Source organism: Leiobunum rupestre, chromosome 1 (assembly GCF_980474605.1).
Source record: "Leiobunum rupestre chromosome 1, qqLeiRupe1.1.hap1, whole genome shotgun sequence".
Taxonomy (NCBI): domain Eukaryota; kingdom Metazoa; phylum Arthropoda; class Arachnida; order Opiliones; family Sclerosomatidae; genus Leiobunum; species Leiobunum rupestre.
Genome location: NC_143384.1, coordinates 46,748,559 through 46,776,204, shown reverse-complemented (window position 1 = coordinate 46,776,204; position 27,646 = coordinate 46,748,559). Strand labels below are relative to the sequence as shown.

The 27,646-nt window shown below is 38.5% G+C and overlaps 1 protein-coding gene and 1 non-coding gene across 2 annotated transcripts in view; one reads left to right on the top strand and one right to left on the bottom strand.

Annotated features, from left to right (window-relative positions):
* Positions 1-9,772: 9,772 nt before the first annotated feature.
* Positions 9,773-27,646, bottom strand: part of LOC149963098 (uncharacterized) — a 37,430-nt gene continuing 19,556 nt past the window's right edge. The window contains exons 7-13 of the mRNA XM_090170476.1: positions 21,532-21,605; positions 20,221-20,982; positions 20,079-20,156; positions 18,254-18,311; positions 11,520-11,642; positions 11,185-11,289; positions 9,773-9,959 (exon numbers count right to left, since the gene is read on the bottom strand). Of these exons, the coding sequence (XP_090026602.1) occupies positions 9,842-9,959; positions 11,185-11,289; positions 11,520-11,642; positions 18,254-18,311; positions 20,079-20,156; positions 20,221-20,982; positions 21,532-21,605 (1,318 nt within the window). The 3' untranslated portion in view covers positions 9,773-9,841. The remainder of the gene's footprint in view (positions 9,960-11,184; positions 11,290-11,519; positions 11,643-18,253; positions 18,312-20,078; positions 20,157-20,220; positions 20,983-21,531; positions 21,606-27,646) is intronic.
* On the top strand, positions 26,096-26,168 carry TRNAT-AGU (transfer RNA threonine (anticodon AGU)). The gene has a single exon. It is a non-coding gene; the product is annotated as a tRNA-Thr (tRNA).

Genomic DNA, 27,646 nt, shown 5'->3' with positions numbered 1-27,646 from the left:
GCACGCAACTGATTTTTGTTTCACTGAGCGCCATGTTATAGGTGAGGATCCAAGATAAACTATATACCCGCTATGGGAACATCTTGTGTCTCTATTTGCCGCCCAGTCACTGTCACTGTAGATCACAAGTTGGGGATTATTGACTTTTTGATATAACAGTCCATAATTTGATGTAGAGATAACGTAATGCAGCAACTGTTGCAAATAAAACCAGTGCTTCTGACCGGGATTACTGTTATACTGCGATAACATGATAACAGCATATAGGATGTCTGGACGGGTACGTTGGGCCAGAAATAATAAACTGCCAATTGCTTGTCGATATGGGATATCCTTCATTAGTTCTCGATCTTCCTCTGTTACCGGACAATCCTGTTTTGTTAAAATTATGTCTTTTATCATGGGCAGGCTAACTGGATTTTTGTCGCGAAAACCGAACTTCTGACTAATCTTGTTTACATATGTCATTTGATGCATCTTCAGGGTTCCGTCTTGTCTAAAATCAAAAACCACACCCAATAGGTTTCGAATTGGACCCAACAATTTCAATGTATATTTTGTAGATATGGTTTGAAAAGCTTCTTGAGCCAAAGCTTGATTTCTCGCCAAAACCACCAGGTCATCAACGTAAACAAGTATTATTATGTTAAACGATTTATGATATATACAGTTCGTGCCGATAACCTTAGAGAAACCCAGTTCTCTAAAACTTTTGTCCAACTCAAGGAACCACTGTCTTCCACTTTGTGGTAACCCGTACAGTGATTTTTGTATACTTAGACAGTATTTGTCTTGATCTGCCTTCTCATAGCCCGGGATTTGTTTCATCAGGACCTTTTTGTCAAGTGTTCCGTACAAATAAGCATTCGTGACGTCCATATGCGTATGGACCCATCCCAAACAAATGACAAATAATGATACAAATAATCTTATCAGTGAAAAATTAACCACAGGGGAAAACGCATCCTCATAGTCTATGCCTTCCACCTGCCCGTAGCCTTGAGCTACTATTCTGGCTTTGTATCGGACTATATCACCTTCATGATTTCTTTTTAACGCATACACCCATCTGCAGCCCATAATCTTTCCCGGTGGTTTCAGCGTTAACGTAGCCACTTGTCTTTCTTCCAGAACGTTCATCTCTAGGTCCATAGCTTTCGTCCATTCCATGTGTTGTGGTGACGTAATGGCTTCTTGATAATTCAATGGGATTTTAACCTCTGTACAACATGCGGCAATGACGTCTGCCGAGTTTTCAGGTTTATTGTTCGTGGTCGTGAATTCAAAACAACTCAAATCACAATTCAATTGGTTTTCCCTCATGTATCTTATAACATCTTTCATCGACCTTAATTTGATATCTTCTGGATCATAGTAGTAAACATCACGTCGACCAGCTGTAGCCCCCGTTTGCCTTATTTTGACCTGTTTAAGCCATCCATTTGGTAATCCAATAACAGGTATACATCCTTCTCTTCTTACCCGCGGGGCAACCACTGTTTGGACGATTTCCGATTCTTCGTCTTCACTCTGCTCTTCAAGATCGGATTCAATCCCATCTTCAGTTTCTTCTTGCTCTGATGTAGGTGTACTTGTGCTCAGCATTGTACCCGTATCATCATTTTGGATGGCCCAGAAAGTAATGCGTTCTTGTTCATAGTCAACTTCAGGGTTAACATAACCATCTTTCTCTTCTATAAATGTGACATGCTTTGATTCCATGACCGTCCCGTCTTCTGGGTACCATACCCGATACCCCATCGTATTGACTGCATAGCCAACAAGGACTCCTTTCCTCGCCCTCATCTGCAATTTATGTTGTCGCTTTGGTCCCGGTATATGTGTGAATACTTGACATCCGATACGCCGCAAAAATCGTCCACTTGGCTTTTTATTACGCCAGATTTCCAACGGAACTTTATCTGCCAGCTTTGAATGTCTTGACCGATTTTTCACATGAACTGCAGCGCTGACCAACTCAGCCCATAGATTATACGGCAAATGTGCATCCTCCATAATGGCTCTAACCGTATCCAGAATGGTGCGGTTAACCCGCTCTGCCACCCCATTCATTTGTGGTGAGTAGGTATTGGTACGTTCATGTTTCAGTCCTCCTTCTCTACAATATTTGGTTAGATCATTAGCTAGATACTCCATCCCATTGTCCGTTCGTAATATTTTGATCTTTTGTCCAGTCTGATTTTCCACCAATGCTTTATATTCTTTAAAACAAGCAAAAGCTTCATTCTTCCGTTTCATAAAATAAACTTTCATATACCGGCTCTTGTCATCTATAAATGTGACATAATATTTCGCCCCCCCTAATGAGGGGATAGAAATTGGACCCCACACATCAGAATGTACTAGTTCTAAAATTTCATTACTCCTGATATTCGGATTCGATGGATGTGTACTTCTAGTGCTCTTCGCCATTCGGCAGGCAGTACAATCTGTTAGATTACCACGTTGGAATTCTAGTCCTTCCAACATGTTTCTTGACGCCATAAATTTTAAATCTTCTTCGTTTATGTGACACAAACGCTTGTGCCACAGTTCGATTCCTTTCAATTGCCCGGGATAAAGACTTGTTTTATACACATAGTGATCGTCACCATGACCATTGTTGGGTGCATCATCAAGCACTTCAGCCTTGAGTGAGTAAAAATTATCTTCAGATAATGATGCCATAAACCCAAAATCGCCATTTGGGAAAAATGTTGTGTAGCTAGAATGTTCTATAACCGACCTATTATTATTATTATTATTATTGATGAAGGGGTGAAGGGCTTTGGGAATGCCCGTTCGCGCACGTCGACCAGAGGTCCATTGTGCAAAACCCGAACCTTAAGACTTAAAAAGTCCAATATCCGACACAAAACGGAGAATCCTCTTGGCCGGCATATTATAGAAATCAGAAGTTTCCAGTTGATGCATACCAAGATGCTCGAATCTTTGGGCCGCGTAGTAATCGCACCTACAAAGCACATGAGAGGCGGTTTCCTCCTCAGCCTGACATGCCCTACAGATTGGATCATCACTGATTCCAATCAGGTGAAGATGTCTGTTAAGGAGACAGTGACCTGTTAGTAGGCCAATGACCAACCTGATATTAGATTTGGAAAGCGAGAGCAGCTCCTTAGCTCTCTGCCTAGAGGGGCCCGAGATAAACTCTTTAGCCTGCCTTTGGCCATCCATCTCAAGCCAAAGCTTGAGTTGACGGTCAGTCATGGAGTTAGAGATAAGGCCGCGAACTATGCTAGAGGGGATAGGAACGGCAGGTTCAGGACCAAAGAACCCAGCCTCTGCCCCCTTCTTGGCTAAGACATCGGCCCTCTCATTACCATAGTACCCCCGATGGCCAGGAACCCAATAGAGCTGAACTTTATTATTGGTGCCTAGCTCCGAGAGGAGGTTCAAACAGCTGTAAACCAGTTTTGAAGAGACCTGAAACTGGTTGAGAGCCTTGAGGGCTGCTTGACTATCCGAATAAATTTGGATAACCTTGCCATGAAGCTTCTTCTTAAGACAAAAATCAACACAGAAGCAGATAGCGGCAATTTCCGCCTGGAAAACACTAGCATAGACACCAAGGCTTTCAAAGAAGCCGAGATTGCTAGTAAGGCAATACATCCCCGAACCTGAGCCAGAGCGGGTCTTAGGCCCATCGGTAAACCAGACGATTTCTCCTCTGGCCCCGAGGGTACTATGATTGGCCCACTCTGTACGGCTCGGAAAATAAGTATTGAAGGACTTACTAAAATGCAGCTTCGTAGTCATCAAATCAGAACCCATGAGATATACAGGTAACTGACATGAAATTTCCCGAAAGATCTTGGTGTGGCTATTATCCCAAGTATTCGCCTTCCACCAACCATTCTGGTTGAGCCTATAGGCTCCCATAGCAGCAGCTTCTTCTATAAAAAGATGAAGAGGAAGAATGTTCAGGAGAATTTCTAGAGAAGCACTTGGGGCTGTTCTCATAGCTCCTGTGATGCTGACACAAGCCAGCCTTTGAAGGGTGCGCAGATCGCTCTGCACAGTCTTAATTCGGACTCTTGGCCACCAGACCACTGCAGCATAAGAGAGCAGTGGTCTGATGATCATGGTGTACAGCCAGAAGGCCACTTTAGGGCTAAGCCCCCATGACCTGCTAACTGCACTTCTAGTCCTCCAAAGTAACATCTTGGCCTTCTTAACTACACAGTCAAGGTGAGGCTTCCACGTTAGTTTGTTGTCAAGAATAACACCAAGGTACTTCACCTCCGTGCTTTCCCTCAAAATAGTCCCAAATAAGGAGATATCATTAAAAGAGTTTTGCAGCCTTTTACGAGTAAAAGGAACAAGTACCGTTTTACTAGGATTAACCGTAAGACCAACTTCCCTGCACCATTTTTCCACTGATGCAAGAGCCCTTCTCACTAAATCGCTAGTAGTGTTGGGGAATTTTCCCGTAAAGATGATGGCGATATCGTCGGCATAGCCGAAGCAGCGGCACCCATCCCTGTCTAGCCTCACCAAAAGCTCATCCACAACCAGGCACCACAGCAGAGGTGATAGAACACCACCTTGCGGGCAACCACGGCTGGTGGAGATCATAAGGGATTCACCGAGCAGGGAGGATACCACCACACGATTCGTCAGCATAGCTTTGAGCCAGAGACACAGAGTGTCATTAATGCCAAAGCGCTTAGCAGCCTTCATGATGACTGCGCTGGACACCTTATCAAAGGCGCCCTCAATATCAAGGAACACAGCTAATGCTATTTCCTTAAAGTTAATAGCCCTTTCAATGCAATTGGTTATGCCATGAAGGGCAGTCTCAGTAGATTTGCCTTTTTGGTAGGCATACTGAGCCGTCGAGAGAGGTGTATGAGAAATAACCTCTCCCCTAATATAGTTGTCTACCAATTTCTCCAAAATCTTTAGAAAAAAAGAAGTCAAACTTTATCTGCCAGCTTTGAATGTCTTGACCGATTTTTCACATGAACTGCAGCGCTGACCAACTCAGCCCATAGATTATACGGCAAATGTGCATCCTCCATAATGGCTCTAACCGTATCCAGAATGGTGCGGTTAACCCGCTCTGCCACCCCATTCATTTGTGGTGAGTAGGTATTGGTACGTTCATGTTTCAGTCCTCCTTCTCTACAATATTTGGTTAGATCATTAGCTAGATACTCCATCCCATTGTCCGTTCGTAATATTTTGATCTTTTGTCCAGTCTGATTTTCCACCAATGCTTTATATTCTTTAAAACAAGCAAAAGCTTCATTCTTCCGTTTCATAAAATAAACTTTCATATACCGGCTCTTGTCATCTATAAATGTGACATAATATTTCGCCCCCCCTAATGAGGGGATAGAAATTGGACCCCACACATCAGAATGTACTAGTTCTAAAATTTCATTACTCCTGATATTCGGATTCGATGGATGTGTACTTCTAGTGCTCTTCGCCATTCGGCAGGCAGTACAATCTGTTAGATTACCACGTTGGAATTCTAGTCCTTCCAACATGTTTCTTGACGCCATAAATTTTAAATCTTCTTCGTTTATGTGACACAAACGCTTGTGCCACAGTTCGATTCCTTTCAATTGCCCGGGATAAAGACTTGTTTTATACACATAGTGATCGTCACCATGACCATTGTTGGGTGCATCATCAAGCACTTCAGCCTTGAGTGAGTAAAAATTATCTTCAGATAATGATGCCATAAACCCAAAATCGCCATTTGGGAAAAATGTTGTGTAGCTAGAATGTTCTATAACCGACCTATAGCCTGCTTGATCGATTAATCGCCCAGATATGAGGTTTCTGTTCATTCTTGGAGCATGCATTACGTCTCGGAGCTGAAAAATGTTCTTTCCGATATAGAGCCATATGTCACCGCGACCAACCACATCTGACTTGCCTTCTGCTACGTAGGCCTCCAATTCAACCGCTGTATATGTACAGAACCACTCCTTACGATAGCAAAAGTGATGTGTTGCAGCAGTGTCAAGTGTCCACTCATCTGAACGGGTGGTATTCATAACCAGTGCTGAAGCTATGAATGCTCCTGTACGCCCCTTGTTTCTCTCATTCTCCTTCTTATTGTTCTCTTTGTTATCCACCTCTTTATTACGACAGTCAGCCGCTCGATGACCCCATACGTTGCAGTAATTACATCGTCCTTGGAAACGACTTTTTAGAGAATTAGAGGTCTTCTTTACTTGTGTTGCAAAAGCCTTTGACTTTGGTTCAGGCGCTACCTCTTTTAACTGTTGTCGCCCATATTCAGCGATAAGTTGATCCTTAATAATACCAGGAGTGAAATCGGTATCTGGAGCATTATATATGACTGACACCAAACTTTGATAAGTCTCCGGTAATGATCCTATTAATTGATACGCAACATCGGTATCAGTTACCGCCTGCCCGGCTTCATCCAGTTGTCGTCGAGCATAGTAAACTCGGCCAATGAAAACAGGCATGCTTTCCCCTTCTTGATATTCAAGGTTATAAAACTGTTTTCTTAACATACCGATACGTGCTCTCGATTGTGGTTCAAATGCGGTCTTCAACGCTGTCCAAATCCCATCAGCTGTTGTTTGACCCTCGATCAAACTCCTCAAATCTTCTGATAGTCCCAGGGCTATTGTTGAATAAGCCCTTGACTCTCGGTTGATATACAACTGTTTCACCTCAGCTGATGCTGTTTGGGCTGGAGGAGTTTCTGTGTTGGCGACTATCTCCCATAAACCATGACTCCTTAATATCATCTGCATATCGAAACTCCATGTCCTGTAGTTATGGGAATGTAGTTTTTCCACTTGCCCTATCATTAGGTTGGTTCCCATTGTCGCCATTTATATCAATGTTGACAAACTGTTTTAAGCCTTGGTCTGTTGTCCTTTACCGCCTTCACAAACGTCGTCCCCAGCAGAGATGCCAATTGAAGGAGGTATTTAATAACAACGACGGTATCAACATTAAACTTGATAATAATTTATTTGTTAAGGATTAAAACGTTAAAGAAATTGTATACATGCATTGCCAATGACAGTTGAGAGATTAGTGAGTAATATTCATGGCGGCAAAAACAAAGATGGCCGCCCATAAAAAGACGATTCAGAATGACGTCATTATTACATAAGTCCATATGGCAAAAAGACCATGCACTCTTTAACTTAGGATGGAAATTTTTATATCAAACGATAAAAAATCACGTAGCCTCAACAGCTTTTGTATTAATTTGCCTATCTGTGTCTACTAAGGGTGTATTGGTTTGCCCACCCGAATACATCGATGTGGAACTAATATTACGGCCTGGGCTGACTTGTTATTATTATTATAACCCAAACATGATAGGTCGCCGTCGACTACTGCCACCGATGCGGGTAACGTCCCCTGGTAAAGGCGAAATGCCACGGCGCCACCCAATACATCTCACTCATCGAGGGGCTATTTTTCCTCGACGTCAAATCAACCCCGAGAATTCCGGGCAAATACTCAAGGCAAATCGCCAATGACCTCCGGACGAAATACATCGCAAAATACGAGTTGCTATAATTGCTGAGGTTACGGACATATTTCGCGCGATTGCCCGAGAAAAAATTGGTCATACTCCGGCGGGGATCGCGACGGGGGAAGCCGCGCTCCCAGCGAGACAAGAGGTCTTTTCCCCCGAAACAAATAGCTATTTTGAAACGAAAGGCGGTAGGCCCTCCTGTGGCGATAGAGGTTGCTTTTGTTCATGGGTCGTTTAACGTGCACCTTGAAACAGGGGCGGACGCCTCTTTTGTCGACCTCGATCAGTGGCGACGGATCCAAGAACAAACCTCTGGGACCGTTTCCGTTCCTACCCAGGACGAACTCGAGTGCATAATGCTTGGGGATGGACGCTATACCTTTTCGAAGGGTTCCACTCAATTGTCCTTTAGTATTAAGGGCAAGGTTTTGGAACAGGAATTTTATATAGTGTCCTCCCTGTTATGCGATTTCATCCTGGGACGAGACTTCCTACAACGGGTATCGGCTGTGTTGGATTTTCAGACAAGAACTTGTCGACTTGTAAATCGAACGATTCCGTTTGTAGAGGGCGCTCTTAGGAAGGAAGTCGCGCCACTAATAATTCATACGATTGATAACGCCGTTAATGCGACATCATTAACGCCAAGAAAACGTCGGGAGTTAAGAAATCTGCTTCGACAATATCCTGAGGTATTTTCGGAGAAAGAGGGAAGAATGAGTCTTGTTTACCATGAAATACGTATTGGAGACGCGTTGCCCGTTAGTTGCCGCCCGTATAGAGTTAGTAATGAAAAGCGACGAATAATTGAAAAGCATGTAAAACAGATGCTAAAGGACGGCATTATTCGTCCGTCGATCAGTCCTTGGGCCTCTCCAGTCGTATTGGTTCATCAAAAGGGAAACAAGGTTCGTTTTTGCGTTGACTATCGCCGACTTAACAAACACACGCAAAAGGACCCTTATCCTCTACCACATGTTGACGAAATGTTGCGCAATATGAAATCGGCCAAATACATAACCGCTTTAGACCTACGGTCTGGTTATTGGCAAATTGAGTTACACCCCGATAGTACCGCGAAAACGGCATTCATTACCGACTCCGGTAAATACAAGTTCGAGGTAATTCCGTTCGATGTCTCGGGAGGTCCATCAACGAGGGATCACGATACGAGAGCCATAACGGTATCCTTAATCGAAGGGCTTGGGGTACTCTTCCGAGGAAGATTTACCTCCCGGATAGGGCTGGTGCTGTTTCTTCTTCAATAACTATTTTCCACAGGCAATCTCTCCGCAATAACATTTGCATTTGATAACTCCAGGCACGATAGTTGTCATGAGTTAATGGTTGTATATATCCCATATAAGGGCTTACTACTCCACCTTCCGCCATAGACTCTTGCTGCAACTTAAGCCTTGCACGCCGACCAACGTCGTTTATAAAAAAATATTTACTTGCTTCCCCAGCAGAGATGCCAATTGTAGGGGAAAATCAGCTTATTGATTACAATAAACATTAAACTTTCATCTGAACAAAGTAATTATTTTAATAGTAGTATAAAACATGAACTGTATGCTATCGCACTGAACAGGAGAGTGAGTGAGTGACTAGTAAGACAAAAACCACGCGCGCCAAAAACAAGTTGGCCAAGCCCCAAATAGTTCTTGACGTCATATTTATGACAAAGCATAGTAAAACACAAAGCTAGTTTTTCTCCTCCTTCTCCAGGAAGAAGCTTCAATTTATCTCTACCAGGTGCCGATACTATCGCCTGATTTCTTCTTTTTCGCGCGTCCAGTGGTGGTACAAAGGGCGCTATGCGCGATTCAAACTTAGAGGTGATAGGCTTATGGTTAAGTATTATATTTTAAATACATTTCACAAAGAAATTATTAATCCCAGAATATATGCCCAGTACAGTGGCGTAGCTGAGAATTCGGAGGCCCCCCTTTTTAATTTTTTATGGTTAGCCGGAGCCCCCGAAGCTCAGCGCCCCCCCCCCCGCGCCGCCAGCTACGCCACCGGCCCAGTACTTGTCATGACAAAAAATGTTACACAGTGACTTACATGCATGTTACATGACCTCATATGTCATATTTCAAGTTTTGTCTGACACAGAAGTTGCTCAAATTAGTTTTATGTATACTTGGTATTTATTGATTAAATAGTATTTTAAGTTCTGCTGTGGGGTTGGGGAACAAATTTGAGTGCCTAATAAAGGAGCTATGCATTCACAAATTTTTTATAGAACTATTTTAATGAAACAAAAATACAATACGTACAAGGTACAAACTAGTAGATATAAAAAAACAATTCTGGAAAAATATCCTGCTAATACAGAATATCATTGTAAGCTATGGCACAAGGGCACAGCTTTGGGAAATAGTTTGATGGCATGTTTTCTAATACCAATTCTTCAAAACCCTTTGAGTCATTGATAATACCTTGCCTGAAATAGATAGCATTTGACCATATTAGTTAAGTATTTTTAACAGAAAACAATTTAAGTGTGCTTAAATTTTAACAAATCTGAAACAAATTAAATGTATTTGCTATCCACTCGTTAAAAATGATATACAAGTTAGTAAATGTGGTTAAATATTTCGGGCAAAAACCATTATCAAACTTTTTAAATGAAGAAACTATGGCCACTTTCTTTACAATTTTCTTTAGTTTGACAACAGTTTCCGCCACACTGAAAAGATCATGGGTGTCACTACGAGATAATACAAGAGGCATATGATACATCTCTTATGAAAGAAGTATCCATCTAGGGTAAAAAAATTAAAGATGTATGTTTGAGGCAGTTTTCAATAGCAGATATTTTCCCACCAAATTTGCTTCATGACTGGGAATTTACTATGTTTATTACTTGTGCAGCAAATTAAACTGCATAGAGGTATTTACTTATATTTTTAAGAAAATAACATTTGCAATAGGTGTTTCTATAAAATACAGGAGGTCACGTTTAATTGATTTTCTCCGTCCCTAGCTGAAGTTATTAAAGGCATTAAAAGTCGCTTGATGACTTATGCCTTAGGTATTAGCCTAGCTGATTATTTAGAGAGCACATACAGGAGTCGTTTTAGAATTTGAAAGCCACTTGCAAAATGCACGTGCAAATAAAGTACTAGTAAGCTTTAGCTAGAGCCGCAGATAAAAACATTTTTTTATTATTATTTTATTTCATGAAAACACTTATTTACGGATACAGATGCTTCCATAGGAGTTGTATTATTTAGCTAGCTTCAGTCTTGTACAGATATATTGAGATACATATTTTAGTAAGACAATTTGTAGCAATCAAGTCAGTATATGGTACAACACCAAAATTAATTAATGTCATAATGCTCTATTCTGGTTGGTGTTTTTGTGGTTTCTTGGTATACACTATAAATCTAATGACAATTCAAACGTTTCTCCTACATTTGATGGTTAACACAGTTTTTGACCCAAGTTCGTAAAAAATATATTTTCATTTACACTTTCATCAAAGGTTTACCCAATTTCACTTATCAATCAGCTAAGAAAATTACTGAATTCCTATGTAATCAATTACCCGAAATAATTAGTATTTTCATTTATTTTTGTTCAAAAGAATGTGTATGAAAACCTCAGTAGACCAACAATGTTTTGCAAAAATATCCGATCTTGTGAGCAAATCTAAACATCACCTTTTCATGAGTAGAATGAAATCTTCTCTCTGAACAGTTTGTCTACCAGCATGCTTGGCAAAAGTAATAACATCATTCATCAACTGATCAAGGAACATTTCAGAACTAAAAAAATGTCATTTGTGAAAAGTATTTATAACCGTAAGATAAAGCAACAAAATTTACTAACAATAATAATAGGAATTTATTCTGAGAAGCACTTTATTTCTAGGTATGAATTTTAAAACTAACCTCTGAGTAATAACTGAGATTTAAAGTTATGTTTTGTCAACTACTAGTAAAATATGTATTTCAAAGAATTATACTACAACATAAAAAAATTATTAAGTGCATACCTTTTCTCTGCTAGTGCTATTACATCTTTTTTTAAGCGTACTCCCAGAGTAGATAAATTTAAGAGTTGTCTAGTTACTTTATGGAGTTCCTTTGTGTAAGAATTACCTGTCACCTTTTGGGACCTATAAAACATTTTTTTATTAAGTGCTAAGTATTTAATTTGTACAGTCTTTTAGAATTTATGGTGGTAAAATAAATGTTCCCTTTCATACTTAACCCCAAAATAGAGGTCGGCGTTTCGATAAGAATTAATAACTTTATCTTTTTTTTATCTACAACCGACGATTATCCGAAAAATTTAATTATTTGTTGCATGTTAAAACCCTTTCTATCCGTGGATAATATCTATAAATATACAGTTAATTGACATTTTGAAAGTTAATTTATCTGTTTTGCCCACCTCTACCACAAAAGGAGGAATATATTTAAAGGATTTTGCTTAGTATTATTTGAAAAAAGGTTGAAATTAAGTCTTAATTTTTTCATGATAAAAACGCAAATTCGTCTTATAAAAAATTCTTAAATAATAAAATGGTAATGAAGCATTGTTATTTAAAAAAAACTAACAAACTTTTAGCCTGCATTGATACTGGTGCAGAAGCCAGTTTCATTACTAGAAAATATTTGTATCAAATGGTTTTGTAAGACCTATTTGGCACTATGCCAACAATTGCTCCGCGGGGTGTTGATGGCGCCCCGAGCGGCTTCCAGATTGTTTATATATAGGACTGCTTCCATGCAGTAGTTGGCAGTTGGCAATGTTAGACGATTCGTGCCGCGTGAGATTGGCGGATTTAAGGAGACCTTGACGGACTATCAATATCGCCTATGACCATTCTAAGTACTCTGTGAGTAGGATCGTAATAAATATTCTGTTAACTAATTTTGTGATTCTTACGCTTACGTAAAAATTAGTACCTTACATTTTGGTGCCCCGAGTGAGGAAATCACGTTATACGTAAGGCACTGTATAGAATTTAATGAATATTATAATTATTTATGTCTGTAGTAGTATTGGTCGTTGGGTGGAAATTCGTCAAACGTTGTCGCCATATTGTATTGGGTCAATTGTGTGCAGTCGATTAAATTTGGTTGTAAAAATTATGGAGTGGTTTCCCATGACCGTTGGATTACTGTTTTTAGTTATGATAAAACTAACCTGGCTTTTTGTTAATAGATTAGTTGTCCCTAGTTTGTGGAAAATAGACCAATTTTATCAAAGGGCATGGTCCTGGTGTACTACATTTAATGCCACTGGCTCATTAGTAGGTATTCCTCCGAGTACTACCGCGGTAGTTCATTCGACATCCAGTCTAACTACCTCAGTGTCGGGTACTTTGGTAACGAATGGGTCTTTGTCCACTGCTACTACGGTAACGAGTTCTCCAACAGCTACTGGGTTGATAACCAGTCCGAGGGCTTCAACAATGGCTACCATAACAACACCAAACCCGCAACCAATATATACCTTGTCGGATATAATGAAAGTTTTACAGGAAGGGTTGAGCTTGGTCATGCCACCTTCAGCCCCGTCGTCGTTACCTCCAGCCCAGCCACTGCCACCTCCTTCTGTAGGCGGTACGCCACCAAGGTCTTGGACTCCACCTCGGACCACTTCTAATGGTCCATGCGCAGGATCTCAAGGGAATGTTTCAGGACTGGTTGGGAGTAATCCTCAACAGCGGTCAGTGCACCAATGGTTCGAACCAACTTGTTGGTATCGATATAATGGGACCGTTATTAACCACCGCCAAAGGTAATCGTTTTATTGTAGTAATCGTGGACTACTTCACTAAGTATGTGGAGCTTTTTGCTATACGTAATATTTCAGCTTGTAATGTAGCTAACGTTTTCCTTAAATATATCACAAGACACGGGTGTCCCGAACGAGTCCTATCCGATAATGGTTCACAATTCACCTCAGCAGTGTGGCAAGAGATGTGCCGAATGATGAAAGTAACGCCACGCTTTACCACACCCTACCATCCTCAAACCAACCTGAGTGAAAGGGTAAATAGTTGTCGGAAATGCTCATAATAAATGGAATATTGGGTTGGAACTGCACCAGTTTGCCATTAATAGTGTCCATCATAACACCATTTAAACCTCTCCTTTCTATTTAACATACGGACGTGAACCGCAGTTGCCATGGGAACAGGAGAAACACGAAGTAGCAGAAGAAATTGTTGAATCCACCGTGTTGTCTTATGAGAAAGGGCCATTGCAGGAATTACACCAGACCTTGGAGGATGTTCAACAGTTCGCCAGACTAGCCCAGGAGAAGCAGAAGCACTATTATGATCTGAAGTACTCTGGGTCGGAGATGGAAGCCGGTCAACTAGTCTGGAAACGTACCCATAAGTTGCCAAATACAGCTGCTGGTGTTATGGCCAAACTCCTTCCCAAATGGCAAGGTCCGTATTAAATTATTCAAAAATACAGCCCGTTGACATATGAATTAGAAGAACTTAGAACCCGAAAAAATGTTGGAAAGTGGCACATAGAACAGCTAAAATACTTTGTGGAACAAGATAATCATGTCCCTACTGACGGAGAACCGGGGGAAGTATCATTGTTAATACTGGCCAAGGAAGGTGCGAGGGCTGGGTTCATTGGTCCAGAACCTGCTCTCCCCATCTCCCGAGGACTTGTACGCGGCTTAATCTCCAAGTTTATGTCAGATCGTCAACTCAGACAATGGTTTGAAATTGAGGGTCAAAGGCAGGCCAAAGAGTTCACTCTTGGCCCATCTAGGGAGTGAGCTAGAGAATTACTCTCGCTCTCTAGGTCCAGTATTAGGATTGTTACTGGCTTACTTACTGGCCGATTTGCAGATCTTGTCTAGCTGAGGAGGAAACTGCCTCACATGTACTCTGTAGCTGCGATTACTATGACGTCTCTAATATCACGGCTGGGCAGATTTTAAGCTTTATGTCGGCAATAGGACTTATTTAAGTAAACCAGTTTGGGGATGCACAATGGACCTTAGGTCGAAGTGTTTGGCTTGCCACCCCACTCAATAATAATAATAATAATAATCATTGTTAATGGACATAAATGATGGAGACTCTGAGGGTAAAGTTGTACATTCTTCCATAGAATCGGAAGATGAAGGCAGCGAACCAGAAGAGAGGTTGTAGGTGGAGAAAGAACATCAATAAATAACTAACATAACTGGTTTTAATCAAAATATAAAAGGAATAATATTATTCAACTGAGGTTCGTGTTCACTCAATTAGAGGAGGCCGGGTTAGCAATCAAGCTGTCCAAGTGCGCTTTCGCTTGTCGAGAGGTCGACCTGCTGGGTCATGTCATACGCAATGATGGGATAAAATCAACGAAAGTAAAGTCAAGACCATTAGGCAATATGCCGCACCAAAGAATGTTGTAGAGCTCGCAACCTTCCTAGGTATGGTCACTTACCTTACACGATTTGTTCCCAACTTCGCAGACATGGTCGCATCCCTTCAGCATCTCAAAAGAAAATGTGTCCCTTGGCAGTGGGGTGATGTTGAAAGGAAAAGTTTTTAAAGACGTTAAAAATAGTATAGCCAATGCAGTTGTCTTACATGTACCCGATGATAATCTACCATTTATAGTTACTACAGATGCCAGTGATTATGCCATTGGGGCAATGCTGTCTCAGATACAGGATGGTAAAGAAGTTCCAATGGCGTACACCAGTCGTATATTCAAGGGAGCTGAAGAGAACTACAGTATACCGGAGAAGGAATGCCTTGCGATAGTCTAGGCAATAGAAAAGTTCAGGTATCATTTGGGTGGGCGAAAGTTCACAGTGGTAACAGGTCACAAAGCTTTGACTTGGCTGTTCAATCTAAAGAATCCCAAGAGCAAGTTGATCCGTTGGGCTTTGCTTCTACAGGAATACAACTTTGACGTTGTATATATACCTGGGAAAACGAACAGGGTAGCAGATGCGTTGTCAAGATCTGTAGAAGTGTTGCAACGAGACAAAACTATACCCTTGAAGCAATTATTAATAATAATAATAATAATAATAATAATTACTAACAATTTGTTTAGCTACAGGTCAACAGGCACTAGATCCAATTCTTATATATGACATCAAGAAAGCCCAAGAGGAAGATGGAGTATGGAGTCCTATTCTGGCATCTCTACGTAATGGTACAGATCATGCCCAGTATGAACTGAACAAAGACATAATATATCGCAAGTCAACGCCACAAAAACCTTCTAAAGCAGTGGTATCTGAATCTCTACATGAGCGCCTCTTTGATCAATACCACAACCATCCTACCGCTGGACATCGAGGTAAAATTGTAACTGAGCATAAAATAACTAAGAAATATTTCTACCCAAAGTTCCGGATGATCATTTATGAATGGATGCGACAATGTAACACCTGTCAACAATACAAAGCAAGGAATTTCAAGCCACCTGGTAAAATGATTAGCAATACCTCAACTGATGGTCCGAACCAATTAGTTGGTATTGACATGATAACCACTGCCAAAGGCAATAGATTCATTGTGGTAATAGTAGACTACTTTACAAAGTATGTGGAATTATTTGCTATTCGTAATATTGCAGCTTGCACCGTAGCCAATGTTTTCCTTAAATATGTATCGAGACATGGAGGTCCAGAACGAGTCCTATCCGATAATGGTTCCCAGTTTACTTCAGCAGTATGGCAAGAAATGTGTCGGCTAATGAAGATATAGCCACGTTTTACCACACTGTACCCTCCTCAAACTAATTTGAGTGAACGAGTAAACAGAGTTCTGGGTGAACTACTAGGTATGTATGTGGGAAATGCCCATAATAAATGGGATATAGGAGTGGAGTTGCATCAATTTGCTATTAATAGTGTACATCATAAAACTATTACAACTTCTCCATTCTATTTAACGAACAGACGAGAACCTCAAATGCCATGGGAGGAATAAAAGCATCTAGTAGCTGACAAAATAGACCGAGTCTACTGTGGAAGCATATGAGAGGGAACCTCTTCAGGAACTACATCAATCCTTGGAGGCAGTTCAACAGTTTGCCAAACTAGCTCAGGAGAAGCAGAAACATAACTATGATCTAATATTCTCCGGATCTGAAATGGAAGTTGGACAGTGCGTATGGAAATAAATATATTATCTAATGCAGCTGCAGGTGTTATGGCAAGGTCCGTAAAAAATCCTACAAAAAATTAGCCCTGTAACCTATGAGTTAGAGAAACTCCGAACTGGTAAAAACGTTGGTAGATGGCATATAGAACAGTTAAAATATTTTGTTGAACAAGAAAATCCCAATTCTACATCCAGTGATCCATTAGTCTTGAGAGAAGACTCTGACGACTCCGATGTCGAAGAAGATAACCCTGAGCCATAAGAATCAGAGGGCGAAGATCCGGAGCCAGAGGATATCAGCCTACTAGAGCCAGCTGATAATAACGCTGAAATCGAGGATCCGTTCGACATTACGTAACAGTTCCTGAAACCAATGGAACTGGGATGGACTCGTGACGTAGTCTTTTCGAAAGAGTGCTACCCGGGGACGAATTTGGCGCCACATACTACTATTCACCACAACCACAAGTTGAAAAGTATAGGTCTCGGGAAGAGATCAAACGAGCTTGGGCATCATTAACGTCTGCAGGTTTAGTACAAGGCTAACTCTTGTTTTTTCCATCTTACATACTAAGGCTAAGGGGGAGATGTAAGGCCTAATTTGGCCAAATTACCCACTACCGGCCACTGGTGGCACTACAGATACCCACCCATTAGCTATAAATAGCAGTGAGCCAGCCTGATTGAAGGGAGATTGGAGAGAGACAGAAGGTTGTTTGGGGTCAGACCATTAAAGTGTCCCTTACAGGAAAGCCACCTTTAGTGACAACACCTAGACCATTAATTTTGGTGAGATATATTAAAAGGGTTTTGATTTATAATGATTTTGTTAAATTATTTGCCTAAGTTAAATTAGTCTCTTACATCTTCTCACGCCTTACGTGTTTTCTCCAACAATATAGTCACCGATACAGCCAACCACTCTGCTACCATGTTAAGTGAAGTTTTAGGACGGTACGAAATTGTAGACCAAGTATTTGAACGAGGTTAAATTTCATAAAATAAACTTGGTTAAAACATATATTTACAGCATTACAAGTGCTATGAGAGACAATAGTTAATTGTTACATTTAAACATACCAGGCAGATAGGCACAGCTGAAGTGAGTGTCTGTAGGCTGTGTTTCGTAACTTCTAAACAGCGACCCAAATTGAAAAAATGTCATAAAATATTTTCGACTCAAAATGACGTGTAGAATCCGTTGGTCTTCGCTCATACCACCCATTTTGAAACACCCTGTATATATTTTCAACGGTTTGGGGAGTAATGGACCTCATCCCCCTCCCCCCCTCTTCTAGAGCCAGGCCTGATAATATACTGTATTACTTACCAAGTCACTTAGGTAGCCATGACGTTGATGCTGACACTAAACTAAAACAAAACAGGACTACCAGTCTTAACCTCCATTGTACAATTTAGGGTCTTCTCTCGATTCTTTGTTAATGTGTATGGTTTGTAGGCTTTTGGCCACTTATAAATAGGCTAGACAGAAAGAAGCTGGGGGAATACAAGAGTAAGATTTCTAGGTGAAAGGTAGTTCATCACCAATCTCCGCGGAGAGCAAGGAGCACATTGCTAGGTAGTTTTGGGTCATAGCTGATTGTTTTATAGAAGGTAAAAATAACATCTACCTCTTTCTTCTTTTAACTATAACTTTTTCCTTCAGTATTACATCGGGTTCGTCGTTATCTGAAATAAAAGCAAAATAAAAATTCATAATGACATCAAATATTTGTGCTTAAATATTTAAGTATGTTATTTACTAAAAATCTGGTTAAATCAGGAAATATTTAAGGATCATTCGACGAATAAGTCAGATGATTAGTCAAATTTAACTAACAGCTTAGGTTAAAATATAATTTTTGAATAACACCAACGTACCCACAACCCTGTACTTTCACATACCATGGTACAATTTTCAATAGCCTATTTTCTTACCACTTTTACTACACACTTTGGCAACTCAATTGTAATTTCAGATGCATCAAATTGCAACCAAATACTGCTTAATTTTTTCAAACAACGAAAACCTCTCATTAATTAAACTTTTTAAACCCTATCCTTTCTAAAATGAACCTTTCTCTCATACATTAATTAAAAACAAGAAAACTGCCATTACCATTTATAAAATTAGTGTATTAAATCTAAATCGTAAATTATCTCTACTCACATCTTCAAAAAGATTATGTACTAGCATTTTGATAAAAAGCCCAAATTACCTAAAACTCATTAACATATACTATTTGGGTGAAGTTAACTACCGCAACATCTTCGATTTTAATTGTTATTTTGTTTGCGGCTGATAGAACTTGTCGCGTAGATAGCGTGGGTATTTTTTATTTTGGCTGCAAATGATTATTTAATTTTTTAATTTAATTTAAAAAATTGAACATTTTTGGGTATTTTCACGTTTTTTGTTGTTATTATTTTCATCGTGTGATAGACCTTGTCACGCAGATAGCGTGGGTATTTTTTATTTTGGCCGCAAACGCTAATTTAATTTTTTAATTTAATTTAAAAAATTTCACTTTTTTGGGCCTTTTCACGATTTTTGTTATTATTTTCATCGTGTTCGCCGACACTTGCAGTTTCGGTAGCCCACACCACATGTTCACTCCGAATAATTTTCACGTGATATTGCCCTACTTTCTTGTTGTTATTTGCGTTGTTGATTCACATAATCTCCACGTGACATTTCGCGAGTTTCTAAGAATCTATTATGTTTCCCACGCCCGACAATACTTGGTAGGGTATGCTAAGGTACTGTCCTCTAGTTTTCGTTATAGAAGGCCCATCGCTGGGGTGGCACTTATACTAACACGACAAACTTTTCTTTAGCAATTTCTTAAAACGGTACGGTGTCGGCGAACACACGACAAAAAGAATTTCAACCCAAAATCTAGGAACTTGCAAAAATTGCTAAAACTTTACAATTGAATTAAAACATTAAAGCTTCGTAATCTCCGCGTCAAATTCTATCGTATCCGCCGAAAATAATTATAAAACAAGATGAGGTTGCTGTAGTTTACTTCTGCCAAATATTTTACATAAATTTTCCTAAAGTCGTTTATTATAAGTGAAAGTAATCTATTTAAGTCAATAAATTAAAAAACAATTTGGAACGAAATTTTTAAGAGCAGAAACAGATAAGTGGGCGCCAATAAGTGCTAGGAGGTTAAGCTATTTCCACCAATGGAAAAGTGGGTGAAAGGTTATTGCCCCTTTCCCTTCTTTTCTAACAAACTGCAGTGAAAAAGCGTGACCTTTTGCCAGATTTTCCATAAAATACATATATGTATATGAATATATATATATATACATATACATTAATATATATTAATTTATTTAGTGTGCTAAATCATAATGGACATTTTAATGGTCAAAATCATTGAACCACACAAATTATACATACAGCCATGCATACATGTATGATGTGATAACAATTATTCAACTCACTGGTGTCAGATGCTGAATTTAACAGTTCATCAATTGACTCCCTTCTAGATTGTGGACTAATAATTTTTGTTAAATTTCCTAAATACATGTAAACTTATTAATGGTACAAAATAGATCAAGATTAAAATTGACAGTAACGTACTCCTTTTAGTTGCAGTCAAATTAGCTTCATTTGAATAATCTGGAACATATGTTTTGGAGACTGTTGTTGTATTTCTCAATTCAAGGGATTTAATAATATTTTCAGTTATTTCAGAAATTCTTTCATCCTCAGATATTGGAGAAATAACTTTAAAGGGCGAGATATTCTTAGATTTATTATTTTTGAAAACTTGCATTTCCTGTCCTGGTGAAACTTGAATATCAATATGTTTGGACACTTCCGCATGTTGGGCACATCCATTACTAGTAGTGTGTAGATTAAAAGTTATTCTTTTATTAGGAGGTAGCAACACCGTTTCTTTTGACATTTTATTCACATCCTGCAGTAAAACCACAGGAAATTTCTTCACAGATTTCAGATAAGATTTTCTAACAGGTGTAGAGTACAGTGATGAAAAGAAACTCTTGGTAGTCGAAGAGGTGAAGGGCAAAGATGCAGCCTCAGCCGGCGAAGATGCAGCCTCAGCCGGCGAAGATGCAGCCTCAGCCGGCGAAGATGCAGCCTCAGCCGGCGAAGATGCGGCGTCGGCTGGCGAAGATGCATCCTCTACCGGCGAAGGGATCACTATGGCACGTGTCAAGGGTATGTTAAATGATTTCCTTTTTGATGGCGATCTTGATTTCTCGTCAGGCGATGATGATTTTCCAGGTTTATCCAGTTTTAATTTTGATAACAATATTGCTGATGATGATTTCCTCTTAGGCGGTGGCCAGTTTGGAGTACTTTTGGCTTCTGTATTACCTTACAAAAGTATTCAACAGTGTTTACTTATTTCCTAAGCACTTCAAATATCAGCTTGAATATTTACAACCAAATTTTTCACAAATCAATATACAGAAGGAACCAAAATTTGGGGGAGAACCACAATTGGGTTGTGTAGTAATTTAGCCAGGATTCAATTTTTTATCAGGATAAAAGAATATTTACAATCATTTCTGAGCTTTACTAGATTCAACTGGAATCTCGAACTAGTATTATTGCAACCAGGTTTTAACCAATGGCCAAAAAATTTCAATCAAGACTTTTGCATCATGAACCTATTTCCAAAAATTTGATACATCGTCTATCGAAGGGGAAATGTTTAGTCTCTACAAACATCCTCATTATTTTAACAAGGGGTTTTCATCAGGCATCATTTGCGACTTACAAACGTATTAGAAACGGAAAATATAATTATGTCTATAGTGCCTGTCAAAACTGATTTGGTGATTAGAAAAATTGACAAACTTAGCAAAATTTGTTTCCAGCATTTAACATAGAAAAACTTTTAAGACATTGACTAAAGCTTACCCTTATCCCTTGCAGTTCTTTTAAAGATGCCTTTAACAAATTCAGCATGAAACTCATCAGTGGTATGTTTTCTCCTAAAAAAATGTTAAATTATTAGTTTTTGAGTGTTCCTTTTAGCATATAAATTTAAAATTTATTTTTTTAGAAGCCAATCCCTGAAATTGAATACAGGTGACTGCTTTCTTGACTATTATCCCTGTGATGTGTAGTATAAAAATTGGTTTAAGTTATGACTTAAAACCAACTCCAAACGTCCTATTACTTAAAAGTCACAAAACTTTCATCTACATTATTGAATCTATTTAGAATCTGTATATAAAGTTTCAATTTAAAATGTGTTTTAATTTGAGCAAGACTGTACATATTTATAAAATTATAATTATTATAATACTGAAACAAAATAATGCAGTAACAAAAATATAGTACCAATCACTTTTAAATTTTGGCACCTGGGGAATTAAGTGTTGTTTTAATCATAGTGGGATACTATATTTTAAGATTTGTTATATTAGAAATTTGTGATCAGAAGGATCACCGAAGTGTTCAAAATTTATCAATATACCACTGGTAAATAAATTGTTTCCCCTATTGCCAGAGTTTTAATTTAAATTGATCTGTATTATGAGATAGCTGATGTAGTTAGATCTTTATTTTATTTATCTAATTGTTAGCTTCAATGGTAATTTTTTCCTATTTATCCCATCTCCTTTCAAACAAATCTTCGAGTGCATTCAATCTTTCCCTTGACCACGATTGGTTCAATTCTTAGCATAACCAACTTTTCCAATATTAATGTTTATTAAGTAATTTATTTCATTGGAAGAATAAAAATATTCAGTGAAATATATTTTATAATTAGGGATGCACCGATATATCGGCCTATTTTTCTAATATCGATAACAAAGCCGATATTGGGCAATACCGGCATTAGATTAATATTTTTAAAAAACCAAAATTAGAAAGTTCTTGACTAACTAAGCAAATTGTCGATTAAATGGAAGTCCCCATTGTGCATGCACGATATGTGTCAAACTAGTAACTAGTTGGATACACATTTTGAGCCAAGGCTTAGCAGTGGCGGATCTAGGGGTATGCAAGGTAGGCTACAGCCTACCTATAATTATCTAGGGGCGCCCCAAATCATTTCCATCTACTATACGATTAAGTGTTTTATGAAAATTTTGTAAAATAGAAAGAAAAATTTTAGCTTATAAAAAAACTTCGAATTTAATTTATTGGACCATTTCTTAACGTAAAGTCTGGGGAGGGGCGGGGGCAGAGTGTAACGCGACGGGCCGGGACTTTTTGTGTTAACCCCCTTTCTCGCCTTCCACTATGGCGTCCAGCATGCACCGAACACGTGGAAGGGACAAAACCTTTTTGGTGGGCTTGCGCATGAAAGAAATATTCGTGAAAATGTTTCGCCCTATATCGAATAGAAGGGGAGATAAGGATCTGTTACCAAATTGTTATTATTTAATATAACTTGTTAGATTGTAAGAATAACAATAACAACATAATCATTAATATAATTGGTACATGTGACATGGATATATAAGTGTAATATACTAACGCCCTCTATTGAGTGGAAGTGGAAATGTTTAAGAGAATGATGGAGATCTTGGACACTTCACTTGAAACTACTAGTAGAATAAGTTGTGTAAATTAATAATGTATAAACTATAACAAGATGCAGTATTAACTTTTAATGATTAATAAATAAGTTGTATTTTACAATCATGCTTTAATTATCTTAAATCAAACATGGTAACAACGCGCGGTTCAGTCCGCGGATTGGCCTAAGGATTTTTTTTGACAAAGGCTAAATAGACGTTTTTTCAAGATGGCCGCGAATCGTCAATATGAAGCATCAACAGCAAGTAGTTTTACATTTGATAAATTGGATGATACAAATTATGGGATTTGGAAGGTGGATATGAAGATGGCATTATGTGATAGTGGATTGTGGGGAATTATTGATGGCACAGATGTTGAACCCCCTAGTACTGCAACAGCAGAAGTCAAGTTGAAGTATTTTGATAGAAAGCAGAGAGCCCATTCTAGGATTTATCTAGCGGTAGACAACACACATAAGAGAATTATTGGTCCATGTGAAAATGCGGGCGGCTTGGGACCTCTTAGCAAACACTCATGAACCTAAGTCTCGGGCCCGCATAGCTGCATTGCGAACCCAGCGGAGTCTATGTCTTCTTACATAGCTCGGGTAATGTGTACAGCTGACAAATTGGATAAAGTGGGAAGGACATTACCAGAAGATGAGATAGCTTATCAATTAATCTATCGTTTACCACCACAGTATGAAAATACCGTAGTTAGGGCATATGCATTAGACTTGGTTCTGAAACCACAAGATAAAAATGTAGTCGGAAGTAAATGGGTGTATGCCGTTAAACGTTCGGCAAATGGCGAGATTACCCGCTATACGGCCTGATTAGTGGCACAAGGTTTTCTACAGAAATATGGGTTTGATTATTTACATACATATGCTCCAGTAGTAAACTTCACACTTATAAGGTTATTACTCCTGATATTTGCTGTCACGATGGGATGGATGCATCGCCATCTTGATGTTAAAGGGGCATATTTATAAGGAACATTGGATGAGGATATTTATTTATATCAACCTAAAGGGTTTGTGGTAAAAGGTAAAGAGGACGCGGTTTGGCATCTAAAAAAGGCTTTATACGGTCTGAAACAAAGTGGCAGATTCAACGTTATTACAAATGGACTTTATAAAGATGAAATGGTGTAACTGCATATATACACTAGGAAAAAATGCTATTATCATCGTATATGTCGATGATATAAGCGTTTTGGCAAGAAATAAGAACATGATGGATGATTAGTACATGGCTTATGTAAGAGGTTTGAGATTACTGATCTGGGCCCTCTTACATATTTTCTGGCTATTCAATTTGATTTTTGCAAGAAAGGACATTTGAAAATACATCAGACGGGATATATTGAGCGCATTAAGGCGGAATATCAACTTGACAGAATTCCAAATATGAAAATCCCATTATCATGTGAAATAACATTAACAAAGCACGACTATTCAGATGACGGCGATTTGGATACACCATATAGGAAGATAATTGGTATATTATCTTTTCTATCTCAAAGAACACGTTCGGATATATCTTTTATAGTGGGAGTACTTGCACGTTTTTCATCTCGTCCTGGGAAGAAACATTTTAACTATGCATTACAGGTGCTGAACTATGCATGTTCAACTAGTGAATACAGTATTAATTATCACGCTATAAATGACTGTGTCCTTGAAGCACATTCCGACGCATCATTTGCTTCTGATGTAGATGATAGGAAATCAACTAGCGGACTGTTCATACATATCCAAGGAAACCCGGTCTGTTGGCGATCGATTAAACAAGACACGGTTGCTTTGGCAAGCATGGAATCAATCGCACTTTCAGAAGCAGCTAGGGAGGTCATATGGTAAAATAACATTATTAATGAACTTTATCCTTTATGTAACTTTACCAAAGAGTTATCATTACCGAAACTGTTATGTGACAATCAATCAGCAATTTGTTTTTCTCACAATCGCATAGAAAATAACCGTACCAAGCATATCGATCTAAAACATCATTTTGTTCGCGATCATTTAGAAAAGCAAGCATTCACAGTGCACTATGTACCGACAAATTGTAACCTAGCAGATATATATACGAAACTATTGCCTCGAGTACAGTTCTTGAATTTTGTTGAAACACTAAATTAATCTAACGCAATAAATGTACGTAACAGTTAACTGATTTAGAAAATTAAGGGGGAGTTTTAGATTGTAAGAATAACAATAACAACATAATCATTAATATAATTGGTACAGGTGACATGGATATATAAGTGTAATATACTAACGCCCTCTATTGAGTGGAAGTGGAAATGTTTAAGAGAATGATGGAGATGTTGGACACTTCACTTCAAACCACTAGTAGAATAAGATGTGTAAATTAATAATGTATAAACTATAACAAGATGCAGTATTAACTTTTAATGATTAATAAATAAGTTGTATTTTACAATCATGCTTTAATTATCTTAAATCAAACATAACTACATTATTTAAAACACTCGTGAACAGCGTGACATTCCGCGGGAGAGCAAGCCAAAAACAGCAAACAGCCCAAATCTTTAATCACCGGTAAAAAGTGTGACGTCACTATCGATGATGCAATATAATAGATATAATTAGAAGTTTCATTTATATCAAGAAATACCTCTGCGTATTGTTCCATACGATTCCTGCCCGAGGTGATATGATTTTTCTCATTCACTCTGGTATGAAACAATACGCAGAGGTATTCCTTGATATAAATGAAACTTCTAATTATATTAATTCCTGCGCAATAATAAAAAATAAATTTTCCATTTTATGACTACAGGCTATCAAGGTCCTGTTATAAATTAGTTGATGTAAAATGCTACGGCACCGTCAACAACGGGTTAAATGTATCCTTTCAATAATGTGAACCAGATCGAGTCATTCTTAAATTGGATGTCCGAGGCCTGATTACTCGTGGCCTCGGTAGCCCAATGGTAGTGGCGTTGGGACAGTAACCCAAAGGTCGTAGGTTCGATTCCTGCCCGAGGTGATACGATTTTTCTCAGTCACTCTGGTATGGAACAATACGCAGAGGTATTCCTTGATATAAATGAAACTTCTAATAAAAATAAATTCTCCATAATAGATATACACCTCGCATCTCATTGGCTGTTAAATTTTGATATTAATGGTGGGATATTCGAAAATAAACAAATCAAATTACAATAGGATCATAGAGTACATCCAACTGTCCCAACCTGTCCAACTAGAAGAGGGGGGCAGTTTGTGTATTTACAATTATGGGGTTTTGCGGGTTTACAACACTTTTCCGAGATCCCTTGACTCTTTATCTCAACGACACGGGTCATCTTTCGTTCCATTTCGTTTTGTATTACAGAACAAGTTAGTAGTCTTATTTTGGTTCTCTCCAGTCGAGTTGTTTTTACTAGTGTGTTTAAAATTTTGGCAAGAGCGGACTTCTAACTCCACGAGGTTTAAAGAAGCTTTAATGTGCTTGTCTAAAATTTAAACACTTAGATAATTTACCTCAAACCAAAAGCCTTTTTAAAGGCTAATAAGTTATTATTTGAAACAGTCTTTTTGAAGACTATTAGTAGCTAATTTTTTAAACAGACTTTTTCAAGGATATTTATAGCGACTAGCTACATTTTGTACTTTTTTAAAACATCCCATTTCAAGGCTATTAAAAGTTACCTGTTAAGACAGCCCTTTAAAGGGTTTAAGCTCTGACTTATTCTATGGTTTTTACATGCTTTTCAACTATTAATCATTTTTCGAGGTTGGGAAAAACTTTATTTTTTAAAGCCGCTCTTATAAAGCTAATTTGGTTAGAGAACTTCTTCGATTTCTTTAAGCAATTGAAAATTCCCCAGAGTTGTCATACAAGGTGGCCGAGTAAACGAAAACCTAATAACTACATCAAAAATAGATTGGATGCCGTATTATTAGGTTTAGACAATATTATTGAAAATGGTAAATCGGAAGAGTCGGCGGAGTGTACATTTCTCAGTTAGAAAACTTTCAAAACTTGGTACTTTTATTTGTCTTAGAAAAGGTTTTAGGAACAAATGGTCTTTCGGAATATTTACAAAACTCCAAATTGGCATATTCACGAGCCGTTGCTATGTGCAAAGCTACAGTTTACTGAAATATGGGATGAAGCTTCCAAACCTGCCAAAACAATAAATGTTTCAATACCAGATCCAAAGAGTGAATTTGGTCGACGGAAAATGGTAGTTAGTAAGAAATTGAAAGACCTTAGGAAACCGGAAAAATGAAAACATGAACGTGAGCCAAAAATTAAAAAAGTGCATACTTCGAGATTTTGGATAAATGAATGAGGTTGACCGATAACTCTTCTGTATTAAATTAATTATTGGCATCTGATCCTCAGAGTTTCCAATTTTTAAACGAGGCTGATGTTATAAATTTTTGTAATATTTTTGAGAGCTTTGAATTCAATACTAGATCCAATAAAGGTGGAATAAAAGTTGTTAAACGCCTTAT